This window comes from Hyperolius riggenbachi, chromosome 5 (genome assembly GCF_040937935.1).
Source record: "Hyperolius riggenbachi isolate aHypRig1 chromosome 5, aHypRig1.pri, whole genome shotgun sequence".
In the NCBI taxonomy this organism is placed as follows: domain Eukaryota; kingdom Metazoa; phylum Chordata; class Amphibia; order Anura; family Hyperoliidae; genus Hyperolius; species Hyperolius riggenbachi.
Window position 1 is genome coordinate 280,779,130 of NC_090650.1, and position 16,284 is coordinate 280,795,413.

A 16,284-nucleotide genomic window follows, 5' to 3' on the forward strand; every position below is an offset into this window, starting at 1 on the left:
TTGTAACAGATTGGAATGGATCCAAAGTTAACCTATGACTTCGTTCACATACGTCTGTTCAAATGGATCTGTTCTGCACGATCTGCTGAACGGACTGCAACTTTGGTTCTGAAGCAATTTTTCCGGACCGCTGAGCACAGTGGAACAGAAACGGAAGCTGAAGCGCTGCATTGGGGGCAATGAGATAATGGAACATTTCTTCACACTAGTGAAGAAACGGACCATTCTAAATATAAAAATACACTTTGAGGGTGGGGGAGGGGGATGTGGGGAAACAGAATGGAAGTAGTGCAATGGAAATGGAGTGCCAATGGAGTAAAAACAGATCTGATTGACCGGTGATCAGATCCGTTTTCACGGATTCTTTTGTCACTTCAACGCAAGTATGAACCGGGCTTAGGATAAGTTCACATTATGTGCATTTGTAGGCAATGCGTTTCTGAATGTGAATGCACAGGCCATACAACTGTATGGATATGTCCACATATCTGGATTGTAAAGGTCCACATTATACAAATGCACTTTCTACAGTGCTTATCTGGATAACATAAGCGTTAACAAGCACATTACCACAGCAATCTTTATGCTATGAAAAATAATATGGACGTCATAGTGTGCAGAGCGAGCGTTGTGTTATCTCTGTGTTGCTGCACAGGCATTTCACAACACACATAGGGCTTGAATCACTAAACCGTGATAACTGATATCATGGTCGCGCTAGCGTTTTGCACGCGTTATAATGCGCATAACTTTTTTTATGCGTAATCGCACATTTTCACATGAAAATGCGGCGTGATTGTGATATCAGTTATCACGGTTTAGTGAAACAAGCCCATAGTGTGAAGCCTTAAAGTACACCTGTAGGGAATAAAAGTGCCCCAAAGGGGTACTCATTTGAATAGAGGGGAGCCTCTGGACAATCCCCTCCTCCACCAGGCCGTTCCAGCGCTGTGCCCCCTAACAAGCCCTTATCGACAGCTCGCGCATGCGTACACAGTAGCACAGACCCAATCGTGCTCGGCTTTTTTTGCCTAAGCCTAAGCGGGTCCATGATATGTGCATGCGTGAGCCATATGTGACTGTGCAGTAGCACAGACCCTTGGTCTTGGCTTTTTCAAGCTTCAGGGTTCTCAGCATTGAAAAAAGAAAGTGTTCTAGTCAGGGCCGGATTTGTACTCTGTACCATCCAAGGCCACTGTCACCAGCCGCCCCCTTCAGTATAGGTAGCGAGATGAACCCTCCCCCTTCCCTCCAGTATAGGTAGCCTGACGACGCCCCCCCCCCCCCCAGTATAGGTAGCCTGATGACGCCCCCCCCCCAGTATAGGTAGCCTGATGATGCCCCCCCCCCCCTGTATAGGTAACCCGATGACCCTTTCCCCTTCAGCAGAAGCAGCCAGATGACTCCCTTAATCCCTCCCCTTTCAGTATAGCTAGCCTGCTTGCCTTCACACCGCAGCAGCCATCAGTATCACTCATTTCTCCACTTGTCTCCAATGCAGAATCTTCCTATACTTACCGTCTCCAATGCAGCCCAAGTCTATAGCTGAGTACCGCGGTCAGTCGCTTGCCTGATCTCCCTGCGTTGCAGCATTTGCAAGCTTGCAAACTCTGCACCAGTTTATACTGCTTTTGTGGTAGTGTTCTGTGGACTGATAAAACAAAATTTGAACTGTTTGGGCCCACGGATCAATGCTATGTTTGGAGGAGGAAGAACAAGGCCTATGAAGAATAGAACACCTTGCCTACTGTGAAGCATGGCGGGGGGTCAATCATGCTTTGGGGCTGTTTTGCTTCTGCAGGTACAGGGAAGCTTCAGCGTGTGCATGGTACCATGAATTATCTTCAGTACCAGGAGATATTGGATGAAAATGTGATGCAGTCCATCACAAACCTGAGGCTTGGGAGACGTTGGACCTTTCAACAGGACTTTCCAAGCATACCTCCAAGTCCACTAGAGCATGGTTGCAGATTAAATGCTGGAACATTTTGAAGTGACCATAGCAGTCACCAGACTTAAATCCGATTGAGAACCTCTGGTGGGACTTAAAGGGAACCTTAAAGCGGATCCGAGATGAAAAACTAACTATAACAAGTAACTTGCCTATATATCTTATCTAAAGTTTAGATAGTTTACACAGCAAATATAGCTGCAAACAGCTTTAATAGAAAATTATTATTTCTTCCTGTGATACAATGACAGCAGCCATGTTGTTTGTAAACATTACACAGAGGCAGGCTTATCTGTATCTTGATCACTAAGCCTGTGAAAAAAACCTAATCCCCCTTCCTCCCTCCTCCCCTCTGCCTCTGAAATCAATGGCTAGTAACACCTCCTCCTGCCCAGACTGAGCTCCCATGAGCCCTTGCTACTGCCAAGGCTCTGTGAAAACCTGTGGGCGTGGTTGATTTAGTTTATAGGGAATTAGAATATTAAAACAAAAACAAAAAAGTATTTGGCCTGAGGAAGGCTCTATAAACAATAGGAAAGGAACACAATTATGCAATGAATAAAAGTTCACCTCGGACCCACTTTAACTGAGAGGGATGTGGATGTTTCCTTATAAGCAATACGAGTTGCCTGGCAGTCCTGCTGATCTCTATGAGGCAGTAGTGGCTGAATCACACACCTGAAACAAGCATGCATCTAATCCAGTCTGACTTCAGTCAGAGCACCTGATCTGTATGATGGTTGAGGGGCTGTGGCTAAAAGTATTAGAAACACAGGATCAGCAGGACTGCCAACTGGTATGGTTTAAAAGGAAAAATCCATATCCTTCTTAGTTTAGGTTCCCATTAAAGAAAGCAGTTGCAGTGCGCAAGCCTAAGAATGTGACTGAACTGGAGGCTTTTGCCCATGAAGAATGGGCTAAGATACCCGTAGATCGCTGCAAGACACTTGTGTCAACCTATGCTTCAGGTTTAAAAGCTGTTATAACTGGAAAAGGATGTTGTACTAAGTACTAAGAATGAATGTCACTTGGGGGTTGAAAAAAACTGATAATGATGTGAGCACAGAAAAGACATTTGTGGTTATTTCATTATAAATGTTATGTTATATTTGACTGACTTACAAGTGCCTCTTTGATTTAATTGGAAACAAGATGACTGAAATTATCAAAATCAATGTCAAACTGGCCGAAACACTCAATTTCAGTGGGGGTTGAATAATTTTGAACATAGCTGTAGGTAATGTGGTCACGCTAATAAGGCACACACAGTAGCACGGACCCTTGGCTTTTTCTGACGAAGCCCAAGCAGGTCCAATTTATGTGCATGCGTGAGCCATATAAGACTGCGCAGTATCACAGACCTTCGGTCTCGACTTTTTCAAGCTTCGGGGGTTTCGGCGCTGGAATGACATGGCAGAGAAGGACAGGGGAAGCCTCTGGAAGATCCATAGGCTTCTCTTTCTCGAGGTAAGTATCTAACTGTTTACTTTCAGAAATTCACAGGTTTACTTAAAGCCTGACCAAACTGAAATATGTGCTGTCTCATTACTGTCACTGAAGTTATGCTATAATATGTTTATCTTTAAAGGCCACTTAACACAATCCAATTTATGGTAACTTTAGATATTCTGTACAGCCATAGTCATGTCGGGCAATAATAAGACCTCTCATGTTTGCTGCCATTATTATCTCACCTTGCATGCAGAGGCCTTGGTAGAAAGCATCAGGGTAAACACTGCCAGCCTGAAAAGCATCCCGATGTTTCTTCAGCAGCTGGTAATATAATACATTCACAAAACATGGATGTTACGTAACAGTCAGCAATCAAGAAACAAAAATCCAGTCCAAAAGCTTAATATGCCGCGATACCTCTATGCCAATTACTATGCAGTGCATCCATGTAAAACAGAAACAGGCTTCAAGTATAATAAACACATTGGTTAATACACTCTAATACACCCCACGCATGTTTGTCATTTATGTCTAATATCGTATGGTAAAGGTACAAACAATGAACGTTGTTAGACTGTTAGCACACGCTGTACTGGGAAAAAAAAAAAAAGAATTGCAAATACATGTCAGCAGGAGGCAAATATGTGATATTAATTATAAATTACAGTATACTGTTATTAGCAATGGTCTAAATCACACATCCAATGGTGTAATATTAGGAAATATTCATGGCTCTGTACAGTGTAGTCCAAATTTCAAGAAACTTACAAGCCATCGGTGCATCTAAACACAGTTTTTTCAAAGGCAGAATATTATTAAGATTCTGACCACATTTGCTTTAATAGGAGAGTATGCTGGTGTATGTGCATGGTGCACATGGATACATTACGTTAGCTCCCTTGTGCGATTGGTAAGATGCACTATCTGTCCCAGGAGAGGAAGTCAGGATGTGTGCTCCTAATCCATGTGAGGATCCCCTCGGCTGCCTGCGCAGGCAGGCTGCTTTTTGACCACTGTTCAGGTCTGCATTCTGCAGGTCTCTGGAAGAGAGACATTTTGTCAGTTTTGCAGCTTGCTGCTGAGGAATTTGCATACATTTGTCATGCAGATTGCCTAGCCACATCCTTTGTAGGCTTGCTCTATATATACCATGTGATATCACAGACCTGGGCTGGTCATAAGGGTTAGTCCTGTGAAACACTCCTGGAGTGTCAGCCTTGCTCTTTGTTTAAAGATTAGCTTAGAGTAATTCCTGGGACTGCACTAGGCAGGTTCCCTAGTGCAGTTAGGATTACATATCTGTTTGTTTGTCTGTTGCGATTGTCCTGTCCCAGCGGTGGTCGACAGGAAGTCGTTCTGATCTTTGTTCTTGGAGTATAGCTGGAGCAGCGGTTGCTACCAGCTATCTCATCTGCCTGTCTAGCTTGGATCGCACTCGCCTTGCGCTAGTGCTGTGGATCCTTATGTTCTGTCTTCCTGGATCGTACTAGCCTCTTGCGCTAGTGCTGTGGATCCTATCTCTCACTCTCACTTATTCCTGTTTTCGTGTATCTGTCTTGTCTGCTACGAACGCTTGCTGGAGGCTCAGTGAGGTAACCGTTAAGCAAGCGCTCGCGTCCTCTGTTTCATGTTTGTCTGTCGGTGGTTAGTTAGGCGTGCTTGTCTCTGTTGTGCTTAACACGCGGAGACCACGCATAAACGCGTGCACTGTTGCGAATGAGTGTTCACGTTTAGTTAGCGTTTGTCATTTTCCTTATCTTCTCATTGTATGATTTGCTGTGCCTTTGCTACTCTCGTGCTCTGCCTTGCTGTAGCCTTGTGTCACCTCTGGCAATCGCCTCTCCCGCGATTGCATTCCTACTTTATATCTGCTGTTGTGTATGCATCGTCGCGGGTTGGTGACTAGTTTGGTGCACACACATACAATCTGTCCCTTTGCTCAATCTCATTCGCAATCGCTTCTCAGGCGATTGCGTTCTCACTCGGTTTCCTTTGTTGTGTGTCCGCCGTCGCAGGGTGGCGGCTAGATTGGTGGACATACATACATTCCTCATCTGTGCTTATTCAGTCCTGTGTCGCTGTTAGCAATCGCCATCTCTGGCGATTGCCTTCTCACCTGTTCTTCATGGTTGTGTGTTCATCGTCGCAGGGTGGCGGCTAGATTGGTGGACATACATACATTCCTCATCTGTGCTTATTCAGTCTTGTGTCGCTGTTAGCAATCGCCATCTCTGGCGATTGCCTTCTCACCTGTTCTTCATGGTTGTGTGTTCATCGTCGCAGGGTGGCGACTAGATTGGTGAACACACATACCCTCTGTCGCTTTGATCTCTCTCTTTCAGGGCTATCTTGCCCTGCGTTTCTTCCCTTCGTGCAATTCCTGTCTTGCTTCTGTGGCAGGGCAGAGGAGCTGTTCCTCTGCACTCCACAGCTCCATCTGCCGACAGGAATTTCCCTCTACAGGTGCATTGCACCTTTTGCTGGGTTCCCTCAAATTATACGCTTGTGGAGGATTTCCGCAGTGTCAGCGCACGCCCTGTGCGCTGATCACGGAGAGAATTCCACAATCGTTACAATCCATTGATAGGTTTGATGCAATGAATGTGTTTGCATGTCTGCACTATGCATGTTACAGGGCTAGAGTTAGGACACCTATGTTTACCTGGGTACTTCTGCGCAGTATAGGTGACTAAGCATAATAATGCATTCTTCTGTGAACTAAGACCCCGATTTTAACTTAGCTGTAGGGATAACAGTTGTGCCTGGATGAGTAAATCTGTGAATGCATTTGTTTGAACATTTGCATGCGAGAGTGCGAAGGGTTAATAGATTTTTGCTGTTTTCTAGCCACACCCCCTTCAGCACCTCCCTTTCCTTAACTTATTTAATGTCCTAACTAGATGTGATGTGCCTGGATATATGTATTTTGTTCTTGTTACTGACCCCTGTGGCTAGGGTCTAATCCAGTGCACTCCCTCCTTCCCTGTATGTGTTTGTCAGCATGCACACAGCTTATGCTGGTGTATGTGCATGGTGCACATGGATACATTACGTTAGCTCCCTTGTGCGATTGGTAAGATGCACTATCTGTCCCAGGAGAGGACGTCAGGATGTGTGCTCCTAATCCATTGATAGGTTTGATGCAATGAATGTGTTTGCATGTCTGCACTATGCATGTTACAGGGCTAGAGTTAGGACACCTATGTTTACCTGGGTACTTCTGCACAGTATAGGTGACTAAGCATAAGAATGCATTCTTCTGTGAACTAAGACCCCGGCTTTTAACTTAGCTGTAGGGATAACTGTTGTGCCTGGATGAGTAAATCTGTGAATGCATTTGTTTGAACATTTGCATGTGAGGGTGCGAAGGGTTAATAGATTTTTTTCCAGTACAATGACTGCCAAAACACATAAAGCAATTATCATGGACAAAGATGGATGGCATAGTTCCTGTGGAAGGTAGGCGCTACTGCTGCAAATATTGGTGCATTATGAGCCAGGTTTCCATTGGTGTTTAGAGACAGAAGACAAACAAAGAGGGTAACAAATTCAGGGGCGTAACTAGAAATCACTGGGCCCCCCCTGCAAAACTTTGGATGGGGCCCCCTCCTGCCAGGACAGAGCACTTGGGGAGGGGTAGCGAGCTTGGGGGCTGGATGTTGTACAGAAGAGCCTGCTGCACACTGAATAGGGACAGTCTACAAATCTTTGTCTGCAAAACTTTCTATGATTGCTTATCAGTGGCTGAGCAGATGCAGTCATTAGAACAATTGTGCAGAGAGTAGAAAGCTTTTTATCTCCTTGCCCTTGTCAGTCTCTCAGGACAGGGCCCCCTGTGGCTTCTGGGCCCCCATGCGGCTGCATCCCTTGCAAGGCCTATTGTTACGCCCCTAGTAACAATGGATAAGGTTGTCACACACTGCGAAGTCTGGTAGAGTAGTGCCCCATTTTTCTCTTTTTTAGAATAACTGTGGATTTGATGTGGACCTGGAGCACACTGCGGGTTGCAACCTAGAGTACCTGCCTTTGCTGCATTGTGTTCAGACCTGTTGTTGTTCCCTCCTTGGATTTTTTGGCTTCTGACTAAGCACCAATAATGCACCAATGGAACCATGTGCAATTAGGACAGAGATAAGCACGTTTATTTATTTATTTATTTTTTTTGTAGGAAGAACAGATTGGCAAACATTCCTCACTGATACAGTACAAGGTACTGATTTGGGCATAGTGTTGGAAGTTCCTATTGCGCCAGACCTTAAACAGCCAGCGGATGCTCACAGTGTAGTGTCCACTTTGATGGCCTGTTGTGGTCCAGTTGGGGCCTGGAGAAATGGGAAATGCATCTGATCTCTGGGAAAAAATTGTACACCGCTCAAAAGTTCAGTCAGCTTAAAGAGACACTGAAGCGAGAATAAATCTCGCTTTTTGTCTCATAGTCAGCAGGGGCATGTGTGCCCCTGCTAAAACGCTGCTATCCCGCGGCTAAACGAGGGTCCCTGAAACCCCCAACCCCCCCCCTGCAAAATCAACGACCAACTTGGTCGTAGATTTTGCTGCTCTTCAGGCAGGGCTAACGGCTGCAGCCCTGCCTCTCAGCACCGTCTATCAGCGGCGCATCGCGGCCTCTCCCCTGCCCCTCTCAGTGAAGGAAGACTGGGAGGGGCGGGGGAGAGGCGGAGATACGCGCTGACAGACACGCGTGAGGCAGGGCTGCGGCGGTTAGCCCTGCCTTAATCCGGAAGAGGGGATGCGCTGCTCGGAGGGGATTTCGGGGGGTAAGGGACCCCCTTTAGCCGCGGGATATCGGCGTTTTAGCAGGGGCACACATGCCCCAGCTGACTATGAGGTCTGAAGCGAGATTTATTCTCGCTTCAGACTCTCTTTAAAGAGAAACCGTAACCAAGAATTTAACTTCATCCCAATCAGTAGCTGATACCCCCTTTTCCACGAGAAATCTATTCCTTTTCTCAAACGGATCATCAGGGGGCTCTGTATGGCTGATACTGTGGTGAAACTCCTACCACACTGTAATGTCAGGACCAAGGTCCTGACATCACACTGTGGGAGCCTTGTTGCATTGTGGGGAATAACACATTTTACAAATGCCAAAAAATCAAGCAGCTTCTCCTTCCACTGACAACACCTGCCAGCAATAAAAATATCATATATCAATAAATGTCAGAATGTAAATCAGGGAGAGGAAAGCTTTTACAATGTGTAAACACTGAGTAAATCATTTATACGTCATTATTGTAAAAATGAAGCACTTTTTTTATTACATTATTTTCACTGGAGTTCCTCTTTAACAGATCTGTTGAAGACTGACAAGTGTGTACTGATCCTATCTATAAAATAGGATCCATGCGGCCCTGCTCTTGCCAGACAGGCAGATGCACAGCACTGGACTCTGGCAGAGAGGTGTACTCTGCATTTACACACTGGGCTGGAGAGTGCAGGAAGGGGGTGTGCAATGAGCGCAACCCTGATGTTAAAGGGGACCTGAGACAAGGGATTTAAAATAATTATACATACCTGGGGCTTCCTCCAGCCACCTCCAGGCTGATTGTTCCCTTGCCATCCTCCTCTGTTGCCTGGATCCTCCACAATTCGGTCCTCCGATCTGGGGCGTACTGCGCATGCATGGCCTGAGCACACACGTGCCCATCATACTCTTGTCACGGGTGCGTTCTGTGCCTGTGCAGTACTACTGCGCAGGTGCAGAGCGCTCCTGGCTACAGGAGAGCATGCGCCGGACTGAGCCTGCACCGACTGGTTCCATATAAAGTACTTTCAGGGCTGAATTGCAGAGGAACCAGGAGGCTCAGGAGGACAGTGAGGGAGCGGACAGCCTGGAGGGGGCTGGAGGAAGACCCTGGTTTGTATAATTTTTTAAAATCCCCCCATCTCAAGTGCACTCTAAGCAGGGGCGTAACTAGAAATCACTTGGGCCCCCTGCAAAACTTTGGATGGGGCCCCACCAACTGTCATTGCTGGTGGGGGAGCCCTGGAGGTAGCCCGAGGAGAGGGAGGGGGGGGAGTCAGGCCCCCCTCCCTACTGCTGTTTGTGCCTGCTGCTCCCCCACCCTGCACTGCACCCCCCCTGCTCCTGAAAATGGCCCTGGAGGGCCCCAGAGCCAGGGCTCCTATCAGGCTTTTCCCTCCCCCCCCAAGGGCCCCCCTTCGACTGCATCCCTTGCAGGGCCTATTGTTACGCCCCTGACTCTAAGGAGAGTCCCAGGCAGTGGCAGAGGACAGTGTGGGAGTGTGGGAAGCTCTCTACAGGATCCAGAAGCTTTCCTCTCCTTAGCTCAGTGTTTACTTTTTGTTTTACATTTATTATGCCTCAGGTTCTCTTTAAGGTATTTGCAAGCTATAACTCTGAAAGTTTTAATATTGAGTTAATCAGAAAAGAACCAGAAATATGCATGAGAAAAATTCTAAGAAACTGAGTTTCCTCTAAATAATTTACTATAGTTGTAAATAGTTTGAGTTTACCTCTCTGTAATTAACCTTTGCTTCATTATCACTGAAAAACTCAAGAGCTCTGTGAGCTGTAAAAAAAAAGAAAGAATGAAAAATAGAAAATATCAACATGTATGGCACTTTTCTCAAGGTGCTTAAGAGCACAGTGTAGTGTTGTGGATCATGTTGTATGGCGATTGTGACCATGTAGGCTGTTTGTGGTTCTTCTATAAGGATACGAGATGAAAGACAGGGAACTGGCTATCACTACAACTGTTGCCTTAATGTAGGATGTCCCTATTATAAGCCTGGGGTAGGAAGTTACCACAGAAAAGCAGGGAGAACAGCAGAATTAAGCAAGGCAGTAGCTTGAGCAATGGCTCTACTAGAGGCCATGTATGACGGGTCCTGTAGTGGTGTATCTACTATGGGGGTCTTCACACAATGGACAGTTGTAAACTGACTCTCTACACTTATCGATAGCACTCTGCTGAAAGTGCTTCTATATCTGCGAATAATGAGTATGGGAGTACAGTGGCAGTGAGGCATTTCTAGCCTCGTTTTTGAGGGAGACGTGTTTGTCAGGTTTTGGCCAAGTTAGAGAGTGCAGCAGAATCCCTGGAACTTTTTGGTCATTGGAATTTGATTGTGTGTTCATTTGTTTGCCTCTGAGCAGGTGACCTTTGGTCTTGAAACAGGTCTGTTTCAGTATTGTATAGTGCTTACATCTTTGTATTGCTATAGTGCTTACATCTTTTGCAGTACTTTACCATCGTGTCACTAACTATCCCCCAGATAGGTTCACAATTAAACCTCTAGCACAGTTATGTTTCTGGGATGTGATAGGAAACCTGTATGTCTGGAGAAAATCCATGCAAACACACCAGCAGGGCTGGCCTCAGTGTGCATGGCACATTGTGTACAGTCTTTGGATGGGGCTGCCAATCGGACCATGTACATTTTTATTCATAATAAGTTCTTTTTCTCCAGATATCTTCCCAGTGTACAACAAAATGTTCTATACACAAATCTGCTGTAATATCTGTCCAGCACTATATTAATTATCCCCAAATTATTGATTTGCATAAAGTAGCATTTATATAGGAACTTCACTGTGTGCTTCATGCAATATAGAAAATATATATTTTTATTTAGTTACTTATTTTACATACTGCTATATTGCAGTAGAATGTATGTTACACCCAAACGTGCAATAATGATTGTTCTGATTGGCCACAGCACTAACAGCCAATCAGAAACTATCATGTAGGTTGGATCAAATCATATCCCTCAGAGAAATGCATGTTGAAGTATAATGTGAAAAAAAAAAGCTTGGGCCTCTGTGAGTGGGTAGATTTTCAAAAATGTTGTTATGGGCTTTTAACGTACACTTGAGCTGGGCAGGAGAGAAAAAATATACATACCTGGGACTTCCTCCAGCCCCCTCCAAGCTAATTGCTCCTTTGCCGTCCTCCTGCACCGTCTGAATCTTCTGCAATTCAGCCCGCAAAGTCCTCTAGTCAGGTCCAGTCGGCGCAGATGCAATCTGGCAGCGTGCTCCCCCGTCGAGCTCCAGAACGCTTAGGACACCCCAGGCCTGAGGACTTTCCAGGGCGAACTGCCAAAGGTCCAGACAGTGCAGGAGGGCGGTGAGGAAGCGATTAGCCTGGAGGGGGCTCCGTGCAGTCACATATATGAAAGGTCAACAACCTGTATTTTTGTGTGTATTAAATGCACTCTGCAATGAACACAGCAGGGAAAAACTGCATGGCCCTGCATCCCTACTTACTGAAATATTGAAATTTAAAGGGGAACTTTGTACAAAGGACTTGCTGTACCTATACATCTGTAACATAAATTAAGATAATGTTGCACAACTTGTCTGCTGTCTTTTTTGCTTGTTTTATCTTTCCACAGAAAGTCCTAAAATATCAGTATAGCTCCATTTCCTGAATTTGGATGAGATGACAATAGAAGTTAGTTAATTGCTGATACTTCAATTGTCATGTGATTGTCAGCAGAAGTACAAACTGACACCAGTCCTCAAAATTCAGTGGTACCACTGGAGTGTTGGCAGTTAACAGTAACTGTAATGGTGGCTACTAATGATCCAATCTTTTTCATTCAATCTTACCATTTCTATGTAATATAAGGGAACTGCCTACTTTATCCATTCAATATATTCACTCAATTACCCTTATACTACATAGATTTGGTAAAATTGGATGCAAAAGATTGGATCATTAGTGGCCACCTTTAGAGATCATGGGCGGTGCGGTTCTGTGTCCAACACTCAAACTGATCTTTGAAGTATATTCTCATTTTCAAATGCGCATTGACTTTCCGAATCATAGGGTTACCCTGGAAAGTCAGTGCTTCTTAATGTAATTATAGTTCTTTTATCTGAAATATTCTTCTATTGCTTCTTAAAGAGAACCCGAGGTGTGTTTAAAGAATGTTATCTGCATACAGAGGCTGGATCTGCCTATACAGCCCAGCCTCTGTTGCTATCCCAAACCCCACTAAGGTCCCCCTGCACTCTGCAATCCCTCATAAATCACTGCCATGCTGTGAGGCTGTGTTTACATCTGTAGTGTCAGTCTCAGCTGCTCCCCCGCCTCCTGCATAGCTCCGGTCCCTGCCCCCGTCCCTTCCCTCCAATCAGCAGGGAGGGAAGGGATGCAGGCGGGGACTGGAGTTCTGCAGGAGGCGGGGAGAGCAGCAGACTGACACTATAGAGATAAACACAGCCAGCTCTGACAAGCTGTTTGTCAGCAGCTTGGCTGTGATTTATGAGGGATTGCAGAGTGCAGGGGGACCTTAGGGGGGTTTGGGATAGCAACAGAGGCTGGGCTGTATAGGCAGATCCAGCCTCTGTATGCAGATAATATTCTTCAAACACACCTCGGGTTCTCTTTAATCTACTTTTGTCTGATTAATTTCAAACATTATATGTACTTCATAGAAAAATATATGTTTGTATATACTTTATATGGTAAAAAAAAAAAAAAACACAGCTCATACATTATATAAACCTTAATTGGGTTGGTAAACTATCAAATTCCATAGCAAAGATACAGGTGCCTATAGATTATGCAACGTTAGCGAATTATCGACCATCCAATATGATAATTTCCATTGGAATGAAATCATTGGAAGGAATTGATCTTGCCCACAAATGGGATAAAATATATAACCAACACAATCATTTTGAATAGAATCGATCACAAAATGAATCAATGAAATGATCGATAAATCGATTGTTTTTTGTCAATTGGCACCAAGAACATTATCCAATTTAATTGATTGGGAAGTTGATTGTTTGCTAAAATTGCAGTGATAATGGGCACCTTGCACGATAATCTATTTGCCTCCCCCCTTTTCGCATAACATAGCCATGTGCCTCTGTATTGATGTGTATCACAAATGTAAATTATTGCCGGGCATTACAGCAAAATGGTTGATTTCACTTACCTATCTCTATGTGTGTTGATAATCCACATGGCTCACTTTGTGGTAATGAAAAGAGAGAAATGACTAAGTACGCAATGTATACCTTCATGATTTTCAGGCTCTTGTCTCTCAATGGCTAAACAAATTGAACAGAGTAACCTTTGATTTTTGGTGAGGTTACAGTGCTGGAGGATGATATTGACAGAAAAGTTAAACTGTTAACAAAATTGGGAGGGACAGATTGGAAGGACTGGCAGAGTTGATATTTTGTATCTTTTTTTTCTTGGCATTCATTCAGTAATTTTCAAAGAATTTCACGTGATACTATTCTATGACCATCATGTGCTTTTTATGATTTTCTGTAAATGGCAATGAGTTATTACTGTGTGATCTCTGTTGTAGATATCCAGACAATGATCTGTCCCCAGAGTAGCTTGTGAGCTCCTCTGAGGACAGTCAGTGACATGGCTATGTACTCTGTGAAGTGCTGCAGAAGATGTTAGTGCTATATAAATACATAATAATAATAAGAAGAAAAAGAATATGGTAGGACATTAGACTATTACTATGCCAGCAGTTATGAAAATTATCTCATAGAAGATAACTCAGGCAAAAAAATTAATTGCAAATAGGCCACAGTCTCTAAACTTTTTACTCCTCTCTTCGTCTCTCACCCTATCTTTCCTTCCTCTCCTCTTGATATCTCCCTCTCTAAAAGAATTCCAGTAGTCTTTCACCCTAATTATATTATGTATTTATATACACTGCTGTCCATAATTATTCATACCCCTGGCAAATTTTGACTTAAAGTTACTTTTATTCAACCAGTAAGTCATTTTTTGACGGGAAATGACATAGGTATCTCCCAAAAGATAATAAGACGATGTACAAGAGGCATTATTGTGAGGAAAAAAATTCTCAGCTTTTATTTACATTTGAGCAAAAAGTGTCCAGTCCCAAATTATTCATAACCTTCTCAATAATCAATAGAAAAGCCTTTATACAGCAATCAAACCTTTCCCATAATTGCAGACCAGATTTTTGCATGTCTCCACAGGTATTTTTGCCTCCAATGAGCTCCAAATCTTTCAAGTTGGAGGGTCTTCTTGCAATCACCCTGATCTTTAGCTCCCTCCACAGATTCTGAATTGGATTCAAGTCAGGACTCTCTCGGGACCACTCCAAAATGTTAATGTTGTTGTCTGCTAACCATTTCTTCACCACTTTTGCTGTGTGTTTTGGGTCATTGTCATGCTGAAATGTCCACTGGTACTCAAAGCCAAGTTTCTCTGCAGACTGCCTGATGTTGTCCTTCTGAATCCTCAAGTATTGCTCTTTTTTATGGTGCTGTTTACGTGATTAGGTTCCCTGGTTCATTGGCTGAAACCCCCCCCCCAAAAGAATGAGGTTCCCACCACCATGTTTGACAGTGGGGATGGTGTTCTTTGGGTTGAAGGCTTCTCCTTTTTAACGCCAAATAAAGGAAACGTCATTGTGACCAAACAATTACATTTTTGTTTCATCTGACCATAACTCAGAAGACCAGAAGTCTTCTTCTTTGTCCAGATGAGCATTTGCAAAGGCCAAGCAAGCTTTTGTGTGCCTTATCTGGAGAAGTGGCGTCCTCCTTGGTCTGCATCCGTGGAACCCAGCAGTGTGCAGTGTCCATTGGAATGTCTGCCTTGAGACATTGCCACTAGCAGAGCCCAGATTCACCAGGATGGCCTTGGTGGTGATCCTTAGATTCGTTTTCACCTCTCTCACTATCCTTCTGGCCAGCACAGGTGTCACTTTTGGCTTCCGACCTTGTCCTCTGAGATTTTCCACAGTGTGAATGGTCTTGTATTTTTTAATAATATTTTGCACAGTAGCCACTGGGACTTGAATACATTTAGAAATTGTCTTGTAGCCCTTTCATGACTTGTGAGCAGTCACAATGTGCAGCCGCAGGTCCTCACTGAGCTCCTTTGTCTTAGCCATGACTGTCCACAAACCAACTGCAGAGAGCTGCTGTTTTTCACCTGTTGAGTTGATTAAAACAGCTGTTCTCAATTAATCACAGTAATTAGGATGCTTTAGAACAGCTTGGACTATTTGGAATAGTATAGAACTTTGGATTTTCCCACAGGCTGTGACAGTTTGTGAAGAGTATGAATAATTTTGGACTGGACATTTTTTGCTCAAATGTAAACAAAAGCTGAGAATGTTTTTTTCCACAATAATGCCTCTTGTACATCATCTTATTATCTTTTGGGAGACACATGTCATTTCCCATCACAAAATTACTTGCTGGTTGAATAAAAGTAACTTTAAGTAAAAATTGGTCAGGGGTATGAAAAACAAACTGCTGACACTCCTGACACAATGGGGGGATGCAGCGACAATCTGCTGATACTGCTGGTGCAATGGGGGGCCTCAGAGGATCTGCTTACACTGCTGGCACAATGGGGGGCTGCAGTGACAATCTGCTGATGCTGCTGGCACAATGGGGGGCCTCAGACAATCTGCTAATGCTGTTGGCACACAGAGCAGTTTCTAGGCTAAATTGCACCCAGGTGAGAGTGTAAAAATCCCCCCTTCCCCCGTGGAGTCAGGTATAGGTGCCCGCAGTATAGGGTAGCCAGGTATAGGTCCCCCCAGTATACATAGCCAGGCATAGTTGCCCCAGTATAGATTAACTACATAGGTGCCTCCAGTATAGGGTAGCCCATATAGTTGCCACCAGTATAGGTTAGATAGGAAGGTGGCCCCAGTATAGGTTAGATAGGTAGGTACCTCCAATATAGGTAGTCAGTATAGTTGCCCCCAGTATAGGTTAGATAGGTAGGTGCCCCCATTATAGGTTAGCTAGGTAGGTGCCTCCAATATAGATAGCTAGTATAGTTGCCCCCAGTATAGGTAAGTTAGGTAGGTTCCCCAAGTATAAGTTAGATAGGTAGATTCCTGCAGTATAGGTAAGATGGGTA

The 16,284-nt window shown here is 44.3% G+C and overlaps 1 protein-coding gene across 4 annotated transcripts in view; it reads right to left on the reverse strand.

The window, feature by feature from the left end:
- Positions 1–13,471, reverse strand: part of GPLD1 (glycosylphosphatidylinositol specific phospholipase D1) — a 90,268-nt gene extending 76,797 nt beyond the window's left edge. The window contains exons 1-4 of one of the 4 annotated variants that reach the window (XM_068236976.1): positions 13,422–13,436; positions 9,899–9,954; positions 4,293–4,443; positions 3,646–3,724 (exon numbers count right to left, since the gene is read on the reverse strand). In XM_068236976.1, the coding sequence (XP_068093077.1) occupies positions 3,646–3,724; positions 4,293–4,443; positions 9,899–9,954; positions 13,422–13,427 (292 nt within the window). In that variant the 5' untranslated portion in view covers positions 13,428–13,436. Of the gene's footprint in view, positions 1–3,645; positions 3,725–4,292; positions 4,444–9,898; positions 9,955–13,339 lie in introns of all 4 variants that reach the window. The other 3 variants (XM_068236977.1, XM_068236978.1, XM_068236979.1) reach the window with 3 other exon arrangements.
- Positions 13,472–16,284: the final 2,813 nt, after the last annotated feature.